The 19,619-nt window shown below is 44.3% G+C and overlaps 1 protein-coding gene across 1 annotated transcript in view; it reads left to right on the top strand.

Annotated features, from left to right (window-relative positions):
• LOC144752600 (guanylate cyclase 2G-like) overlaps positions 1-19,619 on the top strand; it is a 518,353-nt gene that overhangs the window by 436,658 nt on the left and 62,076 nt on the right. The window contains exons 14-16 of the mRNA XM_078640483.1: positions 1,804-1,972; positions 3,608-3,763; positions 3,855-4,032. Of these exons, the coding sequence (XP_078496609.1) occupies positions 1,804-1,972; positions 3,608-3,763; positions 3,855-4,032 (503 nt within the window). The remainder of the gene's footprint in view (positions 1-1,803; positions 1,973-3,607; positions 3,764-3,854; positions 4,033-19,619) is intronic.

Genomic DNA, 19,619 nt, shown 5'->3' with positions numbered 1-19,619 from the left:
TCGTCGCCAGTGTAATATTTATAATAAATAAATGATGATGAGTCCTTGTGTTGCTTTATCCAGTTTTATTCTTAGTAATTAGGAGTTGATGTGTAGGATATAAGCAAGAATATAATTAAGTAAAGTCTAAGATGGATCCCCACCGGGAGCAGCAGGCAGCTGCTCAGCCTCAGATATCTTCAACTGTCATTTCAAACATACACACCCAGCACTCTATGTGACATCATAGATCTATGCTGAGGTAATTATAATCAACACTAAAAAAGGACAGAAGGAAAGGAAAAGCAGAATGCAACACACTACTTCTGTGCTTTGCCGGTCCCTGCCTTGGAGAGACCTCCTTCAGTTTGCAATCAATTATGAGGCAATGAAAAGCAAATATATATTCATTTGTAGCAGTTCTCCCACCCTGCCATACTGTAGATGATCCCCAAAGTAATTTTGCCCAGTCACTTGATGTTTAGCTCTTGGTGCATGCTGCGCTTCCTGACACAGCCTTGTTGAGTCGTGGGCGCGTGGCAGGGCGAGAAGAAAGGCAGAGTGGCAGTTTATCTCTCCACTAGAATGGGACAGGCGCATTACCACTCCCGTCTTTGCAGAAACAATATGCATAGCAACTCATCCAGATTCTTCAACGGAGAAACAAAAACAACTGGGAGCCTATATCAGAACACCTTTAATGGCGCTTCACTTCTGACAATGATGCTCCCAAAATCTCAAGCATTTGTTGAGTCATTCTGATGATGTCCAGACCTCATGAGAGCTTGTATAAGAACTGTTCTTGATGGCTGTCCTTAATCTGTCACAGGTGCGCTGATTTAAAAAGCCTTGAATGCCCGCTCGTGTTCAGGATGTGCAATTCACACTGCTTGGCAAGTACCCTCACCCGGTTTATACTTTCAAAAGCTTGTGGGCTTATAGCTCAGGATTTGCAATTTGAGCATAGGTAAATAGAACTTGTACAATTAGCATATAGGCTGATACTATCCGACTTTGGAACTTGCACCTCACATTTAACCAGCATCATGGTTGTATGCAGGGACTTAGCTTCATCGCCTGATTTATCTGGAGTATCACTCTAGGTACAACACCAATCTTTTTACATGTAGGACATGCGCCAACCACACATTCAATATTCAGGATGCAGTACATTCAACATACACTGTGTCATAAACGACATAGGTATTCTCTACAAATGTAAATAACCGTGACTTTATACAGTTATGACTTTCAGGCGTCTTCCCCCGGAGCTGAAATTTTCTACAAATGCAGGAGAATTGTTCAGCAAATATACTTTTGTGTGCAGAACTTTCCTGCTACACGTACGTTTTCAGAGCTTTGCCTCGTTTAGCATTGTAGAGTTTTTACATTCACCCTTTTTTTTTAACTTCTCAATGGGGTAGCAGAATGCGGTTCACAGGGAAAATATATTACAACAGAGGTGGTTCTAGAACCCCAGGCCTTGAGTAGGGAAAAACTATTTTCACAACGGGGATGGATGCAAAATCAAGGAGTGAGTTAACATGCTTCCCTTTTTACGAGAGGAAACTGGAGTGGCAAAGGTTCAGGCCGGTTGCACTTAGGTGTCAGTATTTCCTGTCAGTGTTTATATATTCAGATATCACCAAACGAGGTGAATATCTAGTTTTGGTAATGATTTAATTATTCAGACTATTTTTGTTTACCATTTCTGTAGTAGCACTGTGGCCCTTCTTTAATGCAGTCATATTACATAGTATTGGAACCTCAGTGCTATTCTCGTGTAAAATGTACTTATTTTTGAGTCTTTTCTTTGTTTGGCAGGGAATGTTGTTCCTGCACAACAGCTCCTTAAAGTCACATGGAAACCTAAAGCCTACAAACTGCCTCATAGATAGTCGAATGCAGGTGAAACTGTCCGGATTTGGTTTATTGGAATTTAAGTATGGAGCCCTATCACGAACAATTATAACCAAAAATACAAAATATGCAGGTGAGACGGGGAGACATGATCTTTTAAATAATTGTGTCATTGTGCTCGAGAAGGTATATTTAGTAGTGTATGGAACCAATTGCTGGAGAAGGGTTACAGTAACAAGGATGATATCAGAAAATGTGCTACATTTATAGGAATACCCAGTGAGAAATTGTATACGTCAGCTTTTTATGTTAATCAGCCCGAACATGCTTTTCTTTTGTATGGACACCATGATAAAATATCTACTTTAGTTTAAATTAGTTGTATGAAACGAGGATAATATTAGACTAGACAGCGCACAGTCCACCTAGAATACTCACTTCCATTTGCTCTGTTGACGGTCTGTAGAGGCTATCCACAAATCAACATAGTATCATTTATGTTTAACTGAATTCCAAAAGAGTGTAATAAAGCGTAAAGAAATAATGTGCAAGACAGACTCGAGAGAGAAAATTGTAAGAAAAAAGGACAGAAGCAAAACTAGCCCATATTCAAAACACCAACTCGTATAACCATAGAAATAAAAAAAATATTGAAGAAATTAAAAGTGATTAATACATGCTATCCTGAGAATAAAATCCTTGGTGTTATGGGGTTATATCCCGACAATCTTTCTAGTCACAGATGTATAGCACAATAATGTGAGAGTTTTTATTGACAGGGCCTTTTTGTTCCCGACAACTCCTAGGTCCTTGCTTCAAATGATCTGCGAAGTTTTCCTTGTTAGAAGCAAAGTAAAGCAGGAGGAAAATGTCGGGGAAAACTTTCCAGAAAAAGATCTGGTATTACCAGTCACTATAACATTTCCCCAAATCTACAGAATAACACGTATTCTCTGGAATTGTGTGAGGGGATTGCCGTTCGAATCATAGATTCGGGCTTCCTGCTATCCCTGCACACATTTCTGGCAACTTGTAATAAGGGTTTATGTGGTTACCTTCTTCGAAGTTACCTTTAGTAAGTTCAGAAATGTATTCCCCTTTAAGGGTAATTAAGCTATGACATGTTTATCATTTCCTTTAGTTTTCCTTATTGTTGGTTACAGGTCAAAGGTCTCATAGGTCATCTGTATTAAGGTAAACTATGTGTTCTTTTGATATTGACTTTCAGAGAGCCTTATACGTGACTGCTTTTTCAGAGAAGCTCTCCCTTCTACCTGTTGGCTGGCACCAAGCCCATATCAAAGTCTGCTTCGCCAGCTTCCTCTGCTGAAATAGCTGAAGCACACCCGCTCTCCTCTGTACTTTATTTCACTGTCAGCTCACAATACCTTTTATATCATTCAAAGGTCTGAAACAAATGAACATGTGTCATCCACTAGGTCCTTCCTTTGCAACCAATAAAGGCTCACAAAACCCAACGTTGTTTATGTGTTCTAGTAGAGTTATTTAAGGGAATATCTAAGACAGCTAGACTAGAGGTCTGCCACACTCAGATCTATTTACAGCTGATCTCCCAAGTACTGAAAGTACTGTCATATCAGATGCAATTATGTATTTTCTCCACTATTATTAAGACCACAAACCTTGTGTTGAAATGAGATTCATTATTTGGGCACGGACAAAAGCCAATATAAAATATGCCCATGCGTTATAAATGATCCATCTGATGCGTTTGTATTGGTTGATTGTTCTCCATATTTCTCCTTAGAGCTTTTCTGGACGGCCCCAGAGCTCCTACGTCTTGAACACTGTCCATATCAAGGCACCCAAAAAGGTGATGTGTACAGCTTTGCAATTATCATCAGAGAACTGATACACAGCAATGACGATGGACCTTATCAAGATCAGAATATGGAGCCTGAAGGTAGGCTCATTTTTGGTCCTTATATTTTTCTTGTAGAATGGTTCTGCCACGACAACTATGCCCAATAATTTACCTCTCTATTCCTCAGCAGAGGTGATCCGTAAGCTCAAGGACACTGGAGCTATTGTTCCTCTAAGACCCACCCTGTCAGCGGACAAATGCAACAAGCGCATCGTGGCTATGTTGAAAACTTGCTGGGATGAGCAGCCAGACAGGCGACCAGACTTCCCTACGATAAAGCGGAAACTGCGAGGAGCAAGTCCTGAGGGGTAGGCAACCATTCATGCCATTGTGCAAGAAATATTCTCTAAAGGTTTATGCATAATAATAAAGCAATATCCTTGACACCAGGGTATAATCAGTATAGATACTAAGCACAGGGAACCAAATATTGACTCCTAATGAATAAATACTATGTTACTACACAATCATAGTTAAAAACTTTGTCAATGATAGTAACTTTTAAATATAAGATATAGGTTTTTGACATCGCCCCCCTCCTGAGATGTGCTATGCAAGCTTACGTATCAGAGTGATGCATCACAGATAATCAGCCACCTACTTCTGCCCATTTGAAAAATTAATGGTGTGAGAAGGTGGCTCTGACCATCTGAGCCACCCAGATTTTTCGCTTTTTGATCACCTGATTTTTTGCCTTTTACTGTGGGAGAGCCTCGTAACCTGGGACTCTCGCACGGTAAACTCATGGTTAAATGCATTGCACATGTTTTCAGCCCGTGTCAGCCGTGTTACAAAAGGCCGCTGCGACACGACCAGGGTGAGGGCAGGGATCTGGTTACATGTGGACAAGTGTGCACTTGGCTGTGCACACATGTGAGGGCGGCGTGTAGGAGACTTCTATTGTGCACAACCTAGGAGCTGTGCACAGATAGCCAGGCACAGAAGGGACTATGCAGAGTTGGCTGATGACCTGGAATAGACAATGAGGGGTACCCATGTATGGAAGTCAGTGTGCCTTAGTGTATTAAATGGAGTGACACTGTATTATATACCTATGGGAAAGGCTGGCTTAAGGCACAGCTTAATTTCCCTGGGGTTCACAAACTCCAGAGTTGCACCAATGTACATTGTAACATGTGTGAAAAAAAACCATAGTGTAAAGTCCAATAGCATATCTGTACAGCTTATGGGTCACCCAGCAATGTCATGTCTCTCTCTGCTTAGGATCAGAGCTCAGGCCTTTTGTGACCCTGCTGGGCTGATTTTAATTATTTTTCTCCCCAGCTGCAGGAACAAAGGCCTCACCCTTCAAAGCAAGTATTTGAAAGTGCTTAGATCAAATCCCCTGGAGGAAGGCACTGGGCGAAATTGCTCTGCATCAATCAGGCAGTTGTCATCCAGTGCCAGGAACTGGGTCTACCCCGGCCCCCTAATCAGGGAGGAGGATCCTTTAAAGAATTGCTAGGGGAAGGCACTGGCAGTGATGTCGGTGAGGGAGGGAGCTGAGACTCTCAGAGCCCATGTGACAAGTGACTCCTGGGTGACGCCATCCTCAAGTATCCAAGAAGCCTGTGCAAGAAGGTTGAAACAGGGGCTGAGAGGTTATGTGGCACCTCAGGAGAAGCCAGAGGTATATTCCTGCTGGCACCCCCCCTTAGGTCTTGCAGGGAGAGGAACTCTCTTGCATGTGCTTTGCCTGAAGAGCAGGGGAACTGGAGGCTAACGCCATGGATAATTGGAAGGAGGAGCCCCGACTCTCCCCATGACTAAGGACTCCTCTCTCTCTGATTGACCCCAGGACCAGTGGAGAAAAAGACTGGGCTTCTGCGCAGGGAGGAAAGAGGCCCAGAAAAAGAGCAAAGTAAAAGGCTGGCGCAGGGAGCCCATGAAATTAGCTCCCTGCACAGTTCACCATGCTTTGAGTCCAGGAGGCACGATGACAGTGCTGCAGAGGGCTAGGGCTTGACACCAGGAGAAAAACAAGCCAACAATCGTCTAGATCGGGACAACTGGGCCCAAGATATGGCTGTTTAATGTTTTGGGTGACCTTTGACCTTTACTGTGATTGGAGCGATTGTTGTCCTTCGAGGGGGTGCCAGGCACTGGAGGTTGCCCCAGAGAAAAAATACACGAGGGATTGCCGTTGCGCCACCTTTGTGATGTGAAGATTGGGTCTAGGACCCCATCCCTGGGCCCCTAAGAGATAACTGGCGCTGTCATGTTCCACCACATGAGCATCAATACCCAGGACCCCATCCCAAGGCAAGAAGGAAAAACAGGGAGCACCGTTGTGCTCCCTATGAAGCTGCAGATGTGCCTCAGCATCAAAGATGGAGAAGGGGGAAGTGCTGTTACACTCCCCCACGTGACCAGAAAGGCTCAGCAGAATGAAATGCTGGTCCCCAAAGCAGCACCCGATGGTACTGGCCAGGCGGGAGCCGGCGGGGATAGGGCTCCCCGAACTTTCTCTCCAACGATGGTGGGTGCACGTGGGGTCCTTGGATGGGCTGGGTACCCTGAAATGAGGTCACATGAGGCAACAAAAAAGGAAAAGAGACAACCCAGCGCCGCTCTCCCCGACATAGTGGGAGAGCTGCTGTTCAGATACTCACGCTGCTCAGGAAAAGCGTCCCATAATGCCCTGAGGTGCTTGTCAGTTTTTCTGCTTTGGAAAAGAAATATCCCTAGTTTTCAGCTTGTGGTGACCACAGGAGGTGTGGAAAAGTGCGTTTATTGTCTTGCCACTCACTCAGCCATTTTTTCCACCATTGTGTGCTGTGCCCTTGTAACTGACTTTCTCCCTGTATCACGAACGCTCTGGAGCTCAAACTTTTGACCTGTTGCATTCCTGCACGGACACTCTGTTCATGCTTTGGCCTGACACTGATTGACCAGCCCATGCTACATGGAGTTTCCCAGATGTTCATCGTCCTCACCGTTACCTGTGCTTATCAGATTAACCTTTGTTTGACATGTAATCATGCTATGCCCTGCAGTGCCATCTAAATCAGATTAACCTCTGTGAACTATGTAATTATAATGTTTTGCCCATATCCTGCTAAAACCTCAAAGGCTACTCACCTGCTGACCCTCCAGATTTTCCATTTGTTTAGGAATGTAATTGGTACAACTCCCTTACATGCCTGGGGCAGGATAAAGAGTATATAAGACATGAAGTAAGACCATTCTAATAGACTGCCTCATTCAGTTGCTAAGGCTTCTGTGTGACGTAGTCTCACCTCATTTAAGGTTAATAAAAATGTACTTTTATATTTCAGCTTCTATGAAATTTCTTCTTTGTTGGTTTTAAAAGGACCAAGTATCAGTTAGACCCCTGAGAAGGATTTTTGATTACTTCAGTTGGCGCTCCAACGTGGACCTCATCAGTGAAGTGGCTATCTGAGGGAGTGATCTTGTCAGGAGACAGAAATATACTGAGGAGGACAGGACAGGACTCTACTAAGGAGGTACTCTGTGCACAGAGATTCTGGGGATTCTCTGTCTCTGCAGCCCAGTATATTTCTGATCTTCCTGATTTTGATCCTCCACATGATGTCACCCCTGACTGAGAACCTTTTTGGCGTGAGTATTCTAAAAAAGACTGTTAGGTCATTCAGAACTTGGCAGTTAGAATTTGGACAACCATTTGTTTGGTAAGAGTCGTTCTGCGGCACTTGCTGTTGGTTTTGATGCCTTTGTTTGGTAAGGTAGTTTAGTAACACTTACTGTGGCTTTGGAATTTTGGAATTTGTGTTGGCCAACTTTGGATTTGTATGGGATAGATATGTAAATTGCAATTTATGTAGGCAGGTAATCAGGAGATTTTTCTCTATTTTGAATTTGTTTGAACGGCGCAGCGTACGAAGAGTACCTTAAGCGCTACTTTGATTATAATATTTGCATATTCTGCAATATTTTTGGCATGCCTGTTGCAAGTACACATCGAAGAATGTGTTGCTTTTTGGAGGTACCATAGTGAGATATGAATTAAATTAGCCGGCTCCCTTGAGGGAATATCTAAATAGGTTTAGGTATAAAAACATATTTCTTCCTTGGTGATTCTGTATCCCCAGGAAATTCAAACATGACAAACAAACATACAAGGATCCTTTTTTCTGCGCAATTTTATGAATGGAGATATGCAGAGCGATTTCTTTTTTGGTGTTCTGCCAGACAAAGCTAGTGAATTGAGTGTATTTTGGCTTCTTGGAAATAAAACAGTCTGTTGGGCTGTTTTTGCAGTCTTTCGGAATACTATTGAGAAGCGCTTCTTGTAAATATGACTTACAACTAGTATTTACAAATGGTTTGGTTTAACCCCTTCCATGCACATGACGAGCTGAGCTCGTCATGAGTTGCGCCGCTCGCATGCTCATGACGAGCTCAGCTTGTCATGTAACGCGGCTTTTCGCAAAAAGCCGCACAGCGCGAAAATAGCGGCCGCACGCATGCGGTTAAGTACAGTCTGTGGGCTGTCCTTTGTTTCTGTTCTAAGTGTTGATTTGTGGGTTAAATGTGTGTTTAAATGTCTATGTGGTTTGTGGTTTTCCCATTAGTGCAACTTCTGTAGGTAAATAGCGATTGCGCTATTTATGAAATATTGGCTATTAAACGTGCTGTATTGTGTGTCCTGAGTGTTTGACCCCTTTCTGTATATGTCTAAAATGAGCTCAATGTGTGTTTGTATGTTTTCTTGTTGTTTTCAGTCTGTTATGCAAAATGTCATTTAATTAATATTAAATAGAAATTAAATACAAATCCAGAAATGAACCATATGATATGCTAACATAGCTATATGTTGCTATTTAATTTATAGAGTAGGCAATTATGCACATGTTATAAGCACATTCTTGGTTCTGATGCTAAGAAATGACTGTCCTTTTTTTTAAAAAAAAGTGGCGCAAAAATTTGTCATGTTTCAAGTTAGGCTTCTGTGCTTAGGCTTATGAATGAATGCATCTACTTATGATAGGCAAGGGATGCAGCTTGCTTTTCCTATGTGGAATTATCAAAATGATTGGTTTTATTTAAAAAAAAAAAAGAGAAAAAATTAATTATGACAAATTATTTAAAAAAAAATAAGTGCTTTTAAATTCGTTTTTTAATATTTATGAAGCTTAATACTCATACTGTGACCTCCTAGCATTAAAATTTAATTTAAGTTGTGTTGTACCGCATAATGAGGACATTTGCATATGGAATTACACTTGGCGCAGGCGTAAAAAAACTCATTTTTCTAAGGAATTACATGAGATATGTCTAATGTCCAATCTCTGCAATCTGTAAAGAACATTCTGAGGATGATTAATATGTAACACAATTATAGGATTTTTATTTTTAAGTGCCCCAAATATCAAAGTCGAAATTGGGTTAAATAGACTATTTAAACAGCATTTTTACCATTTACAGTAGCCTTAAAGTGCCTTAGGCTTTAGTAACTGTATACATTTAGGTATAATACAAATAGCTGACTTCTGGATTGTTAGGGAAGTATTTTTCACACTGCTTCTCCTTTAAAAAAAATATTGTACACGTAGTTGCCTTCATTTAACATAAAATAAAATGTTGCATTAGTTTTAGACAGAAAATAAGATGAAGCTCTTTCTTAGAAGTTTGGGCTACATGCCAAGGTAAAAACGATTACCAAATATAAAATTATTTTTGACAGGAAAAATTGTGGCGCATGGGACACACCGAGTGTCTGTGAAACAGTTTTTACTTTTGGACAGTCAAAATTAAGGTGGCTTAACATGCTTACATGTTGTTCTTGCTGGTCCTGTGTGTCAGAAGTGACACAGTAAGTTGTATTTGACAGCCGATCACCACTAAGGTGACCTGCTGTCAAAAGGATGGTGAGGAAAGTAAAAGAAAATTTAATTTTGATTTTAAGCCTGACAAATTAAGCAGGCCAGAATATTGGGTTTTGGGCTGCAGGTTCACTGTGCATAAAGTGCATGACATAGTATTGTGTGTCACCGCTCGTTTGCATGTGCTACTGTAATTTGTCTATGCTTTCTGTACTTGGTATACAACAAGTATACCTGAAGGCTTAACATGTGAGTTTTTAATTTATGCGTGTTTTTTTGTTTTTGCGTTATTTTGATAATTTTACTTTTGATACTATTACAAGCTCCCCTGTGTTGTGAGGGGATGGTCATGACGATACCCATCTCTACGCAACAGTTGGTTGGACTTTTTTCGGGTTACTAAATTCCACAGATATGATATTTCATGCTGTGAACATGAGAGACAACACTTCATCAGTGCATGTCTATTTGGCTATAATGGTATTGAAGAAATATAAAAGAGTTATACAGGATCAAAAGCGTGTCACCTGCAGTTAGTCACATTACTGCCCCTTCCCTTAAGGGCCAGGCAGCCCTTGATTAAATATTCCTTGATTGGACCCTAAGGAGGACTATACATTTGTGGCTCTTGCTTAAGGTGACCTGAACCTTCCTCATGATATTGTATTAGTTAAACATGTTCTGCTTCCTAGGTAGTGTATGGTTTTGTTCCTCAAAGGAACTGGAACTGTAGCTGAGATTACAGTATATGGTGACCCTTATCACTATCTGCGACACTGATTCTGATGATTGCCGTCAACTCCTAGATCCAACTCAAACCCTCCCACAAACCTCTGTCAGTGCAGAAAAAATGTCTTATTGGGAGGAATTAAATGCTTTGTGCGGGACTAATCTTATTCCAGTTATAGCCCCTTTCCCCGTAAAAGGCTCTACTATCGACCTTCGCGCCGATAGACCTTGCGATCCACCCCTATCGCCCAAGGAGGATAGCAGCCAAGCTATTGGACTGTCACAGGGCCAAAGTGCGAAAAGGAAGCACGACGGGGTTAATGATTACGAAACAGAAGCTAAAATACAAAAACTCTGTACTGATTCCTCATCGCCCGCCATAAATCCTATCTCATCCAAGGTGCACACTGGGACCTTGGATGACGAAGTAGCATCCCCCCATCTGCAACTATTGCCCCACTTTGAATTGATGTTAAGATCTGTAATAACACCCCTGCTTGACCAAATCAACATCTTAGGGGATAGGTTGACAAGCCTAGAGACTATTATTAAAGCCAATTCTTTCCCTCCCGCAAAGGTTGTTACACCTAATTGTTCCACTTTCCCTACTGCCCCCAAAGTGCCTCTCACTATAAAAACTGTCCCAACTGTAAGTCAATCTCCCAACTGCCTATCTAAAACCGTTACCAAAATCGCCCATACATCTGTGATCAATGCCACAAAAAATGTCCAAACCGATCGACAACCTCCTAAGAGACAATCTCCAATTGCCACCAAAATTGCCCGTAAACCCGTGTTATCTAATTTCTCTGCTACTAGAGCAGAACCTAACAGAGCAGCTTGTATAGATTTGCCTCCAGAAGCCGCCCCCTTTGTGCTTGTTCTTGCAGGAGTACCTGCACCCATCCACGGGAAACCTGAAAGCCATCAGGACCTATTTCATAAAGTCCTGTTTTGGTCATCAAAAAATAGACCCCTCCCACCCAACAAAAACGGTGGCATCCTGAGCGTTAGAAGGGTGGGCTGGTTAGGGTCATCATCTAAAGAAATTCCCGGGGACCTAGTTCTAGTTAAATTTAGGGACACGCACACAGTCCCCTATTTACGATCCTCCCAGCCCCATGAAAATGATGGCTCCATTTCAGTTTGGGATCTCTACGATTTTTATCCGAGTACCCCACCTATCCCCTCACCAAGATCAACAGCCCTACGCAAATATCTGTTAGGAAGGGGTACTATCAACTATCAACTCTCCTACCCCTATTAGATCAGCTCCAGTTATTAGAAATCGGTAGTGAATGTTTATGGAAATCAGTATTATGTAAATATGTACCGTGGTTTTTATTGTAGCTTGTGTTTTTTATATTGATGTATACTTTTATGATTTCTTTGTGGAATCGAAATAAAGTTATATTTGATTTGACTCAATGCTATGGTAAGACAAGTTTTCCACCTCAATAGGAGATACCTTACGTTTATTTTTTTGAACATGACAAATTTTCAATGCCTATTTTAATTTGTTTTTTTACCCTTTTTGTTCCTGCTATTTTGATTTTTGGTGGAATCAGATGTGTTCTAATCATGGAAATGCCAAGACTCTCTAGTTCTTGTCTTTCGTCCCCACATTTGATCATTAGCCTGTTTAATGCATAGTGCACCTGATGCACAATTATTACAGGGAGGTATGTACATGTCCCTGATAATCTGTATCATGCGTTTTCCCTTTAGAGGTGTTCTAGATAAGGAATGTAGGAACACACAGATGTAATAATTCAAAAGATGTTTACCCCATTAGACAATGCCACTATGTGTGAGGACACACATTTAGATAGAATTCCCATGTAGCTACCTACCCTTAGATGGCAGAGGATAATGCTCTCACATTGAAGTTGGTGAGGATAATGAAGGGTACCCAATTGAAGAGACTAGAAGTACTGCCTTTGCCTTTGTATCCTATGAGAGTGACAGTGCATTATAGACCAGAGTAATCACATGTCATATGGCCACTCCCTCGCAGATTACAGGCCACCTTCTTGCAGTCACATTGTTAAATACAATGAATTGTTTTAGCGTTAATTTGAAGAAAAACAACTGTCACATTTCCTACATCACTAGGTTCTGTGGGATCTTCCAGAGTAAAAGGAAGAGCATAAAACCCTGCAGAACAGGTGATAAAGAGGAGTCCTAACTCCCATCAGTGACAGCTACAAATGAGGGGCGGACGTCTTGGACCTACAGTCCGAGCACCCAGAAAGCAGCAAGGCTGGACAGCGATCGCCAGCACCTCATCAATGGCATCTCCAAAGCATTGTGCTTGCTCCATCAGACGGCGTTGGACATCAGAGAAGAAGAAGGAGCTGGTGCCCTGCTTGTTGCAGAACAAGAGTTTCAGTGCAAAAGAACGAAAGAGAAGGATCCCTGTTGTTGACAGCAGGGCTGGTTTGAGGCTTCAGTTTTCTACCTGTCATGTGCTGGTAACCTCTGACAGCGCGCGGTCCCTTGAGCCCCTTGGCCTAAGTTTTGGCCACCCCCTTCCTTTCCTTTGTTCCAACAGAAGGGCAGTGCACCGGAGGATCTGAGATTGGCAAAAGGCACTACACTTGTGATACCTATGTTGAAAGGAAAATTAGAATGAAAGAGCAGCCCGAGTGTCCTCTGACACTGAATAACAAGTGTTGGAGCCTGAGAGTGTTGCTGAACGTGAAAGTCTGTTGCTCTTTCTCAATTAACAGTACTTTGGTCTGCACGATATGATCAGCGCCCATGACCAACGAAGAGCACAATATCTGTAGTGCCTGCCGCAGAGGAGAGACACTGGTGCCCTGCCTTGAGACATTGAGACTTTCGAGTGAGCTGTGAGTGTTTGCCAGAAGGGCACTCCAACAGATACTAAGAAGTGCTATTTTCATGGAAAGGCCTGGATCGAGAGGCCCAACGCGGAAGAAGACAATGGATGGACGTTAGAAGCCTACCAAAGAGGCTTAGAACGGACTTTGGGCACAGTTGCACAAGCGTGATGAACATTGTAATTTACTGAAAATGGTTTCGCTTATGGCAAAAGGAGGGTCTGTGGAAAAGTGCGTTTATTGTCTTGCCACTCACTCAGCCTTTTTTTCCACCATTGTGTGCTGTGTCCTTGTAACTGACTTTCTCCCTGTATCACGAACACTCTGGAGCTCAAACTTTTGACCTGTGGCATTCCTGCACGGACACTCTGTTCATGCTTTGGCCTGACACTGATTGACCAGCCCATGCTACATGGAGTTTCCCAGATGTTTATCGTCCTCACCGTTACCTGTGCTTATCAGATTAACCTTTGTTTGACATGTAATCATGCTATGCCCTGCAGTGCCATCTAAATCAGATTAACCTCTGTGAACTATGTAATTATATTGTTTGCCCATATCCTACTAAAACCCCAAAGGCTACTCACCTGCTGACCCTCCAGATTTTCCATTTGTTTAGGAATGTCATTGGTACAACTCCCTTACATGCCAGGGGCAGGATAAAGAGTATATAAGACGTGAAGTAAGACCATTTTAACAGACTGCCTCATTCAGTTGCTAAGGCTTCTGTGTGACAGAGTATCACCTCATTTAAGGTTAATAAAATTTACTTTTATATTTCAGCTTCTATGGAATTTCTTCTTTGTTGGTTTTAAAAGGACCAAGTATCAGTTATCCAGTATTATGGATGTCTTTCATAGATTCACATGCCTGAATCATTCCCCGTCATCGAGACGGGAGTCTCCGGTATATAGGAAAGTAATGTCCTATAGACATATATAGAGAGAAGTAGGCCTAAGGGTCTCCCCTTAGTAGCCTATCTATGTCCTTTTGTAAAAAGGACCAAACTCTAGAAGAGAGCCAATCAGCTAACACCTCCCTCTAGAACCTTCCTGTCAGGAGCCTCAGTCTCTCAGATTTTCTACCGCACGTTCTGCTAAGGGAGTCTCCACCTGAGTTCTCCTCGGCTTTCCTTTTTACTAGCTTATTTCTTCACAAATTTGGATTTTTTTCACTTCATGTTTGACTATGGCTGATCCTCAGAAGAAGGGTCTCTTCAGGGCATGTACTTCTTGTGGAAAAAAGAGGTTACATGTGGAAGACCAGCATAAGACATGTTTATATTGTCTGTATCCGGACCATTCAGCAAAAGACTGGAAAATTTGTAGAACCTTTTCTACAAAAACGCTAAAAGACAGAGAAGGACGCCTTTTACTCTGGCTTAACAGGCTCAAGACCAGGGACAATCTGGAATCTTCAGAGGAAGATGAGTATTCTTCAGTTTCTTCAAAATTGTCCTTAAAAAGGCCAAGGGTGGCTTCCCCTAGCCCTACAGACGCTCCTCCAAAGAAGGCTGTCAAAAAGCCTTCAGAGACCAAGTCATCAGCGTCTGACAAGGAGGTTCACTCCTTCAAAAAGCCTGCGCCGTCGACGACGACCTCGTTGACGCCCTCATCGGCGCAAATGAAAGCTGTCTCTCTTGTCTACGTTTCCACGTCGACGACGACAGTATTGACGACGACAGCATCGTCGACGTTTTCTTCATCGACGACGACTACATCTTCATCGACGGCGGGTAAGCCTTTGTCGTCGATTATTCTCATAAAGAAATCGTCGACGGCTACAGCGCCGACACCAGTGTCGACGACGAGGTCTGTGCCGTCGACGAGGTCATCATCCTCGACGAGTGTACCGTCGACGAAGGAATCGGCGACGAAGAAGGCACCGTCAACAGTGGCATCATCGACGAAGGTATCGTCGTCAAAGTCATCGTCGACGAAGGCATCGTCGACGAAGGCAACGCCGATGGAGCTACAGTCGTCAGCCACACCGTCGACGAAGACATAGTCGACGCCTCAATGGAAGCAATCGATGACGGTTCCACCGTCGATGAGGCAAGCACAGGAAATTCAATCTGTAGACGATGGGTCATCCAGGATCCTGCTATCGACGAGCCCTTCCATGATAAAGAGCTCAAAAAAGGCGATTACGCCAGAGTTAACATCCCCAAGTAGAGTGCAAGGATTGCCACCAACTTGTCTCCTACAGGATGAGGAGTCGGATGAGGAGGATAACACACAGGCTACTAGTCCATTCCATCTAGTAGTCAAATGCCAAAGCACGGATGAGGATGTTGATGATGTTGAGATTACACAGGAACATGATGTTCAGACACAGGTTCAGACTCAAATTACGCCCATGGTATGTTTACCAGCATCTATAGTGTCTGATTTGCCATTTTTGATACAGGATTACTCCAGCAACGGGGACGGCTCCGTCTCCACGGCCCAGACCACCGCCATTGGTACTCCATCAGGAAAGGGAACAGATACAAGATCCTCCATCATCGGACGATGAGGAAGGACAACAGGAAGAGGGGGAGATCCAAGATGACCCTTCCAATCATGATGACGGGGATGATTACATCATTTCTTCTCCTGCATCCCCGGAGCCCGCTACCTCAGGTTCACCTCCAGCGGACATAGGAGGGTTCCACAATCTGATGGGGAGAGCGGCCAAAAGGTTCCACATGACGATGGAGTCTCAAGAAACTGACTGCTTGCTTTATGATTTTAAGGAGCCACTTAGGAGAACAACCAGATCAATTCCCATAATTGACTATATATGGAAAGAGGGCCTGCAGTTGATGCAGACTCCAGCCTCAGTTTCAGCACTGGTTCCACGGCTGGACAAGAAATACAAGGCCCCAACATCAGCACCAGCCTGCCTTACAGGGCATCCAAAGCCAGACTCTGTGGTTACACAGGCAGCGCAGAAAAATTCCAGGAATCCTTCCTCTCCGCTAACAGCTCCACCAGATAAGGAGGGCAGGAAACTGGACAATATCGGAAAGCGTTTTTCCACCACCTCGGCAATGACAGTAAAAGCGGCAAATTCCATTGCGCTGCTAGGAAGGTATAATAGACAGTTGTGGGCCGACATTGCTCCGTATTTATCTGAGCTGCCAGACGCCACGAAGGAGGAAGTTCAATCCCTACTCCTAGAGGGTCAATCTTCGGCCTCTGAATTGATCGACTGTGCTCTGGATGTGGCAATGACTGGATTCAGACAGCTAGCAGGGGCAGCTGTCCTGCGAAGGCAGGGGTGGCTCAAATCTACCTCATTCCGACAGAAGGTACAATCTAAAGTCCTGGACATGCCATACGATGGACAACACCTGTTTGGAGCCAAGATTGATGATGCGCTTCAAACAATAAAAAAGGACACGGACACAGCGAGAGCACTCGGCACGCTACAATTTAGGAACCAGTCCTTTCGAGGGAACAGAGGCAGAGAACAAACCTCTTACAGAGGCAAGTATCAAAATAGATCCTCATATTCTTACAGCCAAGGCAAGTCACAATACCAACCCCGCCAACAACAGCAGGGCAGACAGTCCTCTTTTGGAAAGTCCAACTGTAGGGGAAAGAACCAACGGAAGTCCACTGGCGGACGCCAATGACCTATTCCTACAGCCAATCCATCCCTCATCTCCTTCTTTGAAAATTGGAGGAAAATTGACCCAATTCCTCAGCAATTGGAGGAGAATAACAATGGACCGATGGGTCCTCCAGTTAGTTCAATTTGGACATTCTATAGAATTCGAAAATATCCCTCCAACAACCCCTCCTCGCTCAATGCCCCACAAAAACCTGCGATTGCTTCTTCAAGAAATCTCAATTATGCTACAAAAAGGGGCAATAGAGCGAGTACCAATAGCTCACAAGGGGAGAGGATTTTTCTCCCGCTTCTTCCTCATTCAAAAGAAGGAAAAGAAATGGAGGCCCATTCTAGACCTCAGGGCACTCAATGCATTCTTAAAAAGGCAATCGTTCCGCATGGTCACGATTCAGGAGATCTTGGGTCTCTTAGAGGAGGGAGATTACATGACGTCCTTAGATCTGCAGGAGGCATACTTTCACGTCCCAGTCCACAAAAATCACAGGAAATTTCTAAGATTTGCAGTGGCGGGCGGCACTATCAGTTCTGTGTCCTCCCTTTTGGCCTCAAGTCTGCGCCCCGGATCTTCACCAAGGGGCAGATTTATGAGGCCCTTGCGCCTCTTTGCGCCGCAATTGCGTCACTTTATTTGATGCAACGGCGGCGCAAACAATGCGCCCTATTTACAACGTGATGCATCTAGGAGATGCGTCACGTTGTAAAGCCCTGCACCATAAGGAGGTGTTCCTGCGCAGGGGGGGGTGTTCCTGCACAGGAACGCCTCCTGAAAGTGGCTGAGTGAAATCTATAAGATTTCACTCAGTCACTTTCAGGCCAATGCTGCGTCAAAACCCTGCGCCTGCTTGAAGCAGGCGTAGGTCTTGACGCAGCATTGTGAAGATGGAGCACACCCGAGCCTTGCTGGAGCTGCGTCGCGCTTGCGACGCAACTCCAGCAATGCGCCACCTTTACGGCACAGATGCGTCACGCATCTGTGCCGTTTTTGCCCCATGGTGCGCCGCATTGTAAATGCGGCGCACCATGGGTGGCGGAGCTGTGGCGCACTGTGGCGCACATTAACTGGCGCATCCCTGGGGATGCGCCAGTTGACATAAATCTGCCCCCAAGTGTCTCTCCCCGGTGGCAGCATTCCTCAGGCAGCATGGCCATCAAGTCTTCCCGTATTTGGACGACTGGCTGGTGAAGCCACCATCCTTGACAGGCGTAACCAAATCCTCCAACGCCTGTCTGAATCTCTTCAAGCACTTGGGTCTTACACTCAATCAAGAAAAATCCACTTTACATCCCTCTCGAGTCATTACCTTCCTCGGAGCAACAGTGGATACAAAAGCTGCGAAGGCATTCCCATCTCAGGAGAGAAAACGCAGACTCGTCTCTTTGGCCTCATCAGTGGCTTCAAAGAAAACTTTACCAGTCCGTACCTTCAAATCCCTCTTGGGAATGATGTCCTCGTGCATTCTGCTCATACCGCACTGTCGCCTCCGTATGCGTCCGCTCCAGGAGGCTTTGTCCAAACAGTGGACGCAATGCACGGGATCGTTCGAAGACCGCATAAAGATCACGATGCAAATCGCCAAGGCATTGCAGTGGTGGAGGTCGCTCGAAAACCTCTCACAGGGATTGCTGTTCTTGCTTCCAGCAGCTCCTTATATCATTACAACGGAAGCCTCCCTGGAGGGTTGGGGAGCAGTCCTACAGGAATTACGGATCAGCGGCAGATGGTCAGAACAGGAGACGCAGCTCCATATCAACCTGCTGGAGCTAAGGGCAGTCTTCCTAGCCTTGCAGTCTTTCTTGCCAAGGATCAAGAACTCCCTTGTGCTTGTCAGGACCGACAACACCACGACGATGCACTACCTGAACAAACAGGGAGGGACGCATTCGCTAACACTATCTCGCGAATCGCAGAAGATCTGGAATTGGCTCATTCTCCACAATGTCTTGTTGAGGGTGGAGTACGTCCCAGGCAAGGACAATGTCATAGCAGACGCCCTAGGCAGACAGAGGTCTTCATCACATGAATGGGAGCTAGACATGAGAACCACAGTTCACATCTTCTCAAGGTGGGGAAGGCTGCAAATCGACCTATTTGCGAACAGGGAGAACACCAAATGCCAAAACTTCGCAAGTTGGCATCCCCAGTCAAGGTCTCTCGGAAATGCATTTTCCATCGCATGGCGCAACATCTTTGCGTACGCATTTCCGCCATTTCCAATGATTCCCAGAGTCCTCAGAAAGATGAAGGCGGAGCCCTGCACTTTAATCCTGATAGCCCCATTCTGGCCGAGGCAACATTGGTTCACAGACCTTCATCGCTTCTCACTGCAGCCGCCGATCCATCTACGTCAGCACCCATCTCTGCTCACGATGAGCAACAAGCAGATTCAACATCCGGATCTGAAATCTCTCAGGTTATCGGCTTGGCTCCTGAGTACCGAGAATTCAGCAATATGAACATCCCACAGGATTGTAAAGACATCCTAGCCAGGGCAAGAGCGGACAGCACTAACAAGACGTATTCCTTAAAGTGGAAATGCTTCTGCATCTGGTGTGCGGACAAAGGTCTACGTCCCTTCGCCACCTCTCCAGAACAAATATTACCCTACTTGCTACACCTGGCGCAGTCGGGCCTGGCCCACTCCTCCATAAGGGTACATTTGGCGGCAATCTCAAGGTTTAAAAGAACATCTAAAGGGCCCTCTCTCTGGTCTAGTAGACTTATAAAACAATTCCTTAAAGGTCTCCATAGATCTTTTCCTCGACCACGGATGATACCTCCAACATGGCACCTAAATGTGGTTCTTAACCAACTGATGAAACACCCTTTTGAACCCATTCACAGGGCAGACGTGAAATATATCTTGTGGAAGACGGCTCTCCTCCTGGCGCTTA

Source organism: Lissotriton helveticus, chromosome 5_1 (assembly GCF_964261635.1).
Source record: "Lissotriton helveticus chromosome 5_1, aLisHel1.1, whole genome shotgun sequence".
Classification (NCBI taxonomy): domain Eukaryota; kingdom Metazoa; phylum Chordata; class Amphibia; order Caudata; family Salamandridae; genus Lissotriton; species Lissotriton helveticus.
Note: the sequence above shows the minus strand (reverse complement) of the source record. Positions and strands in the feature narration are given on the sequence as shown.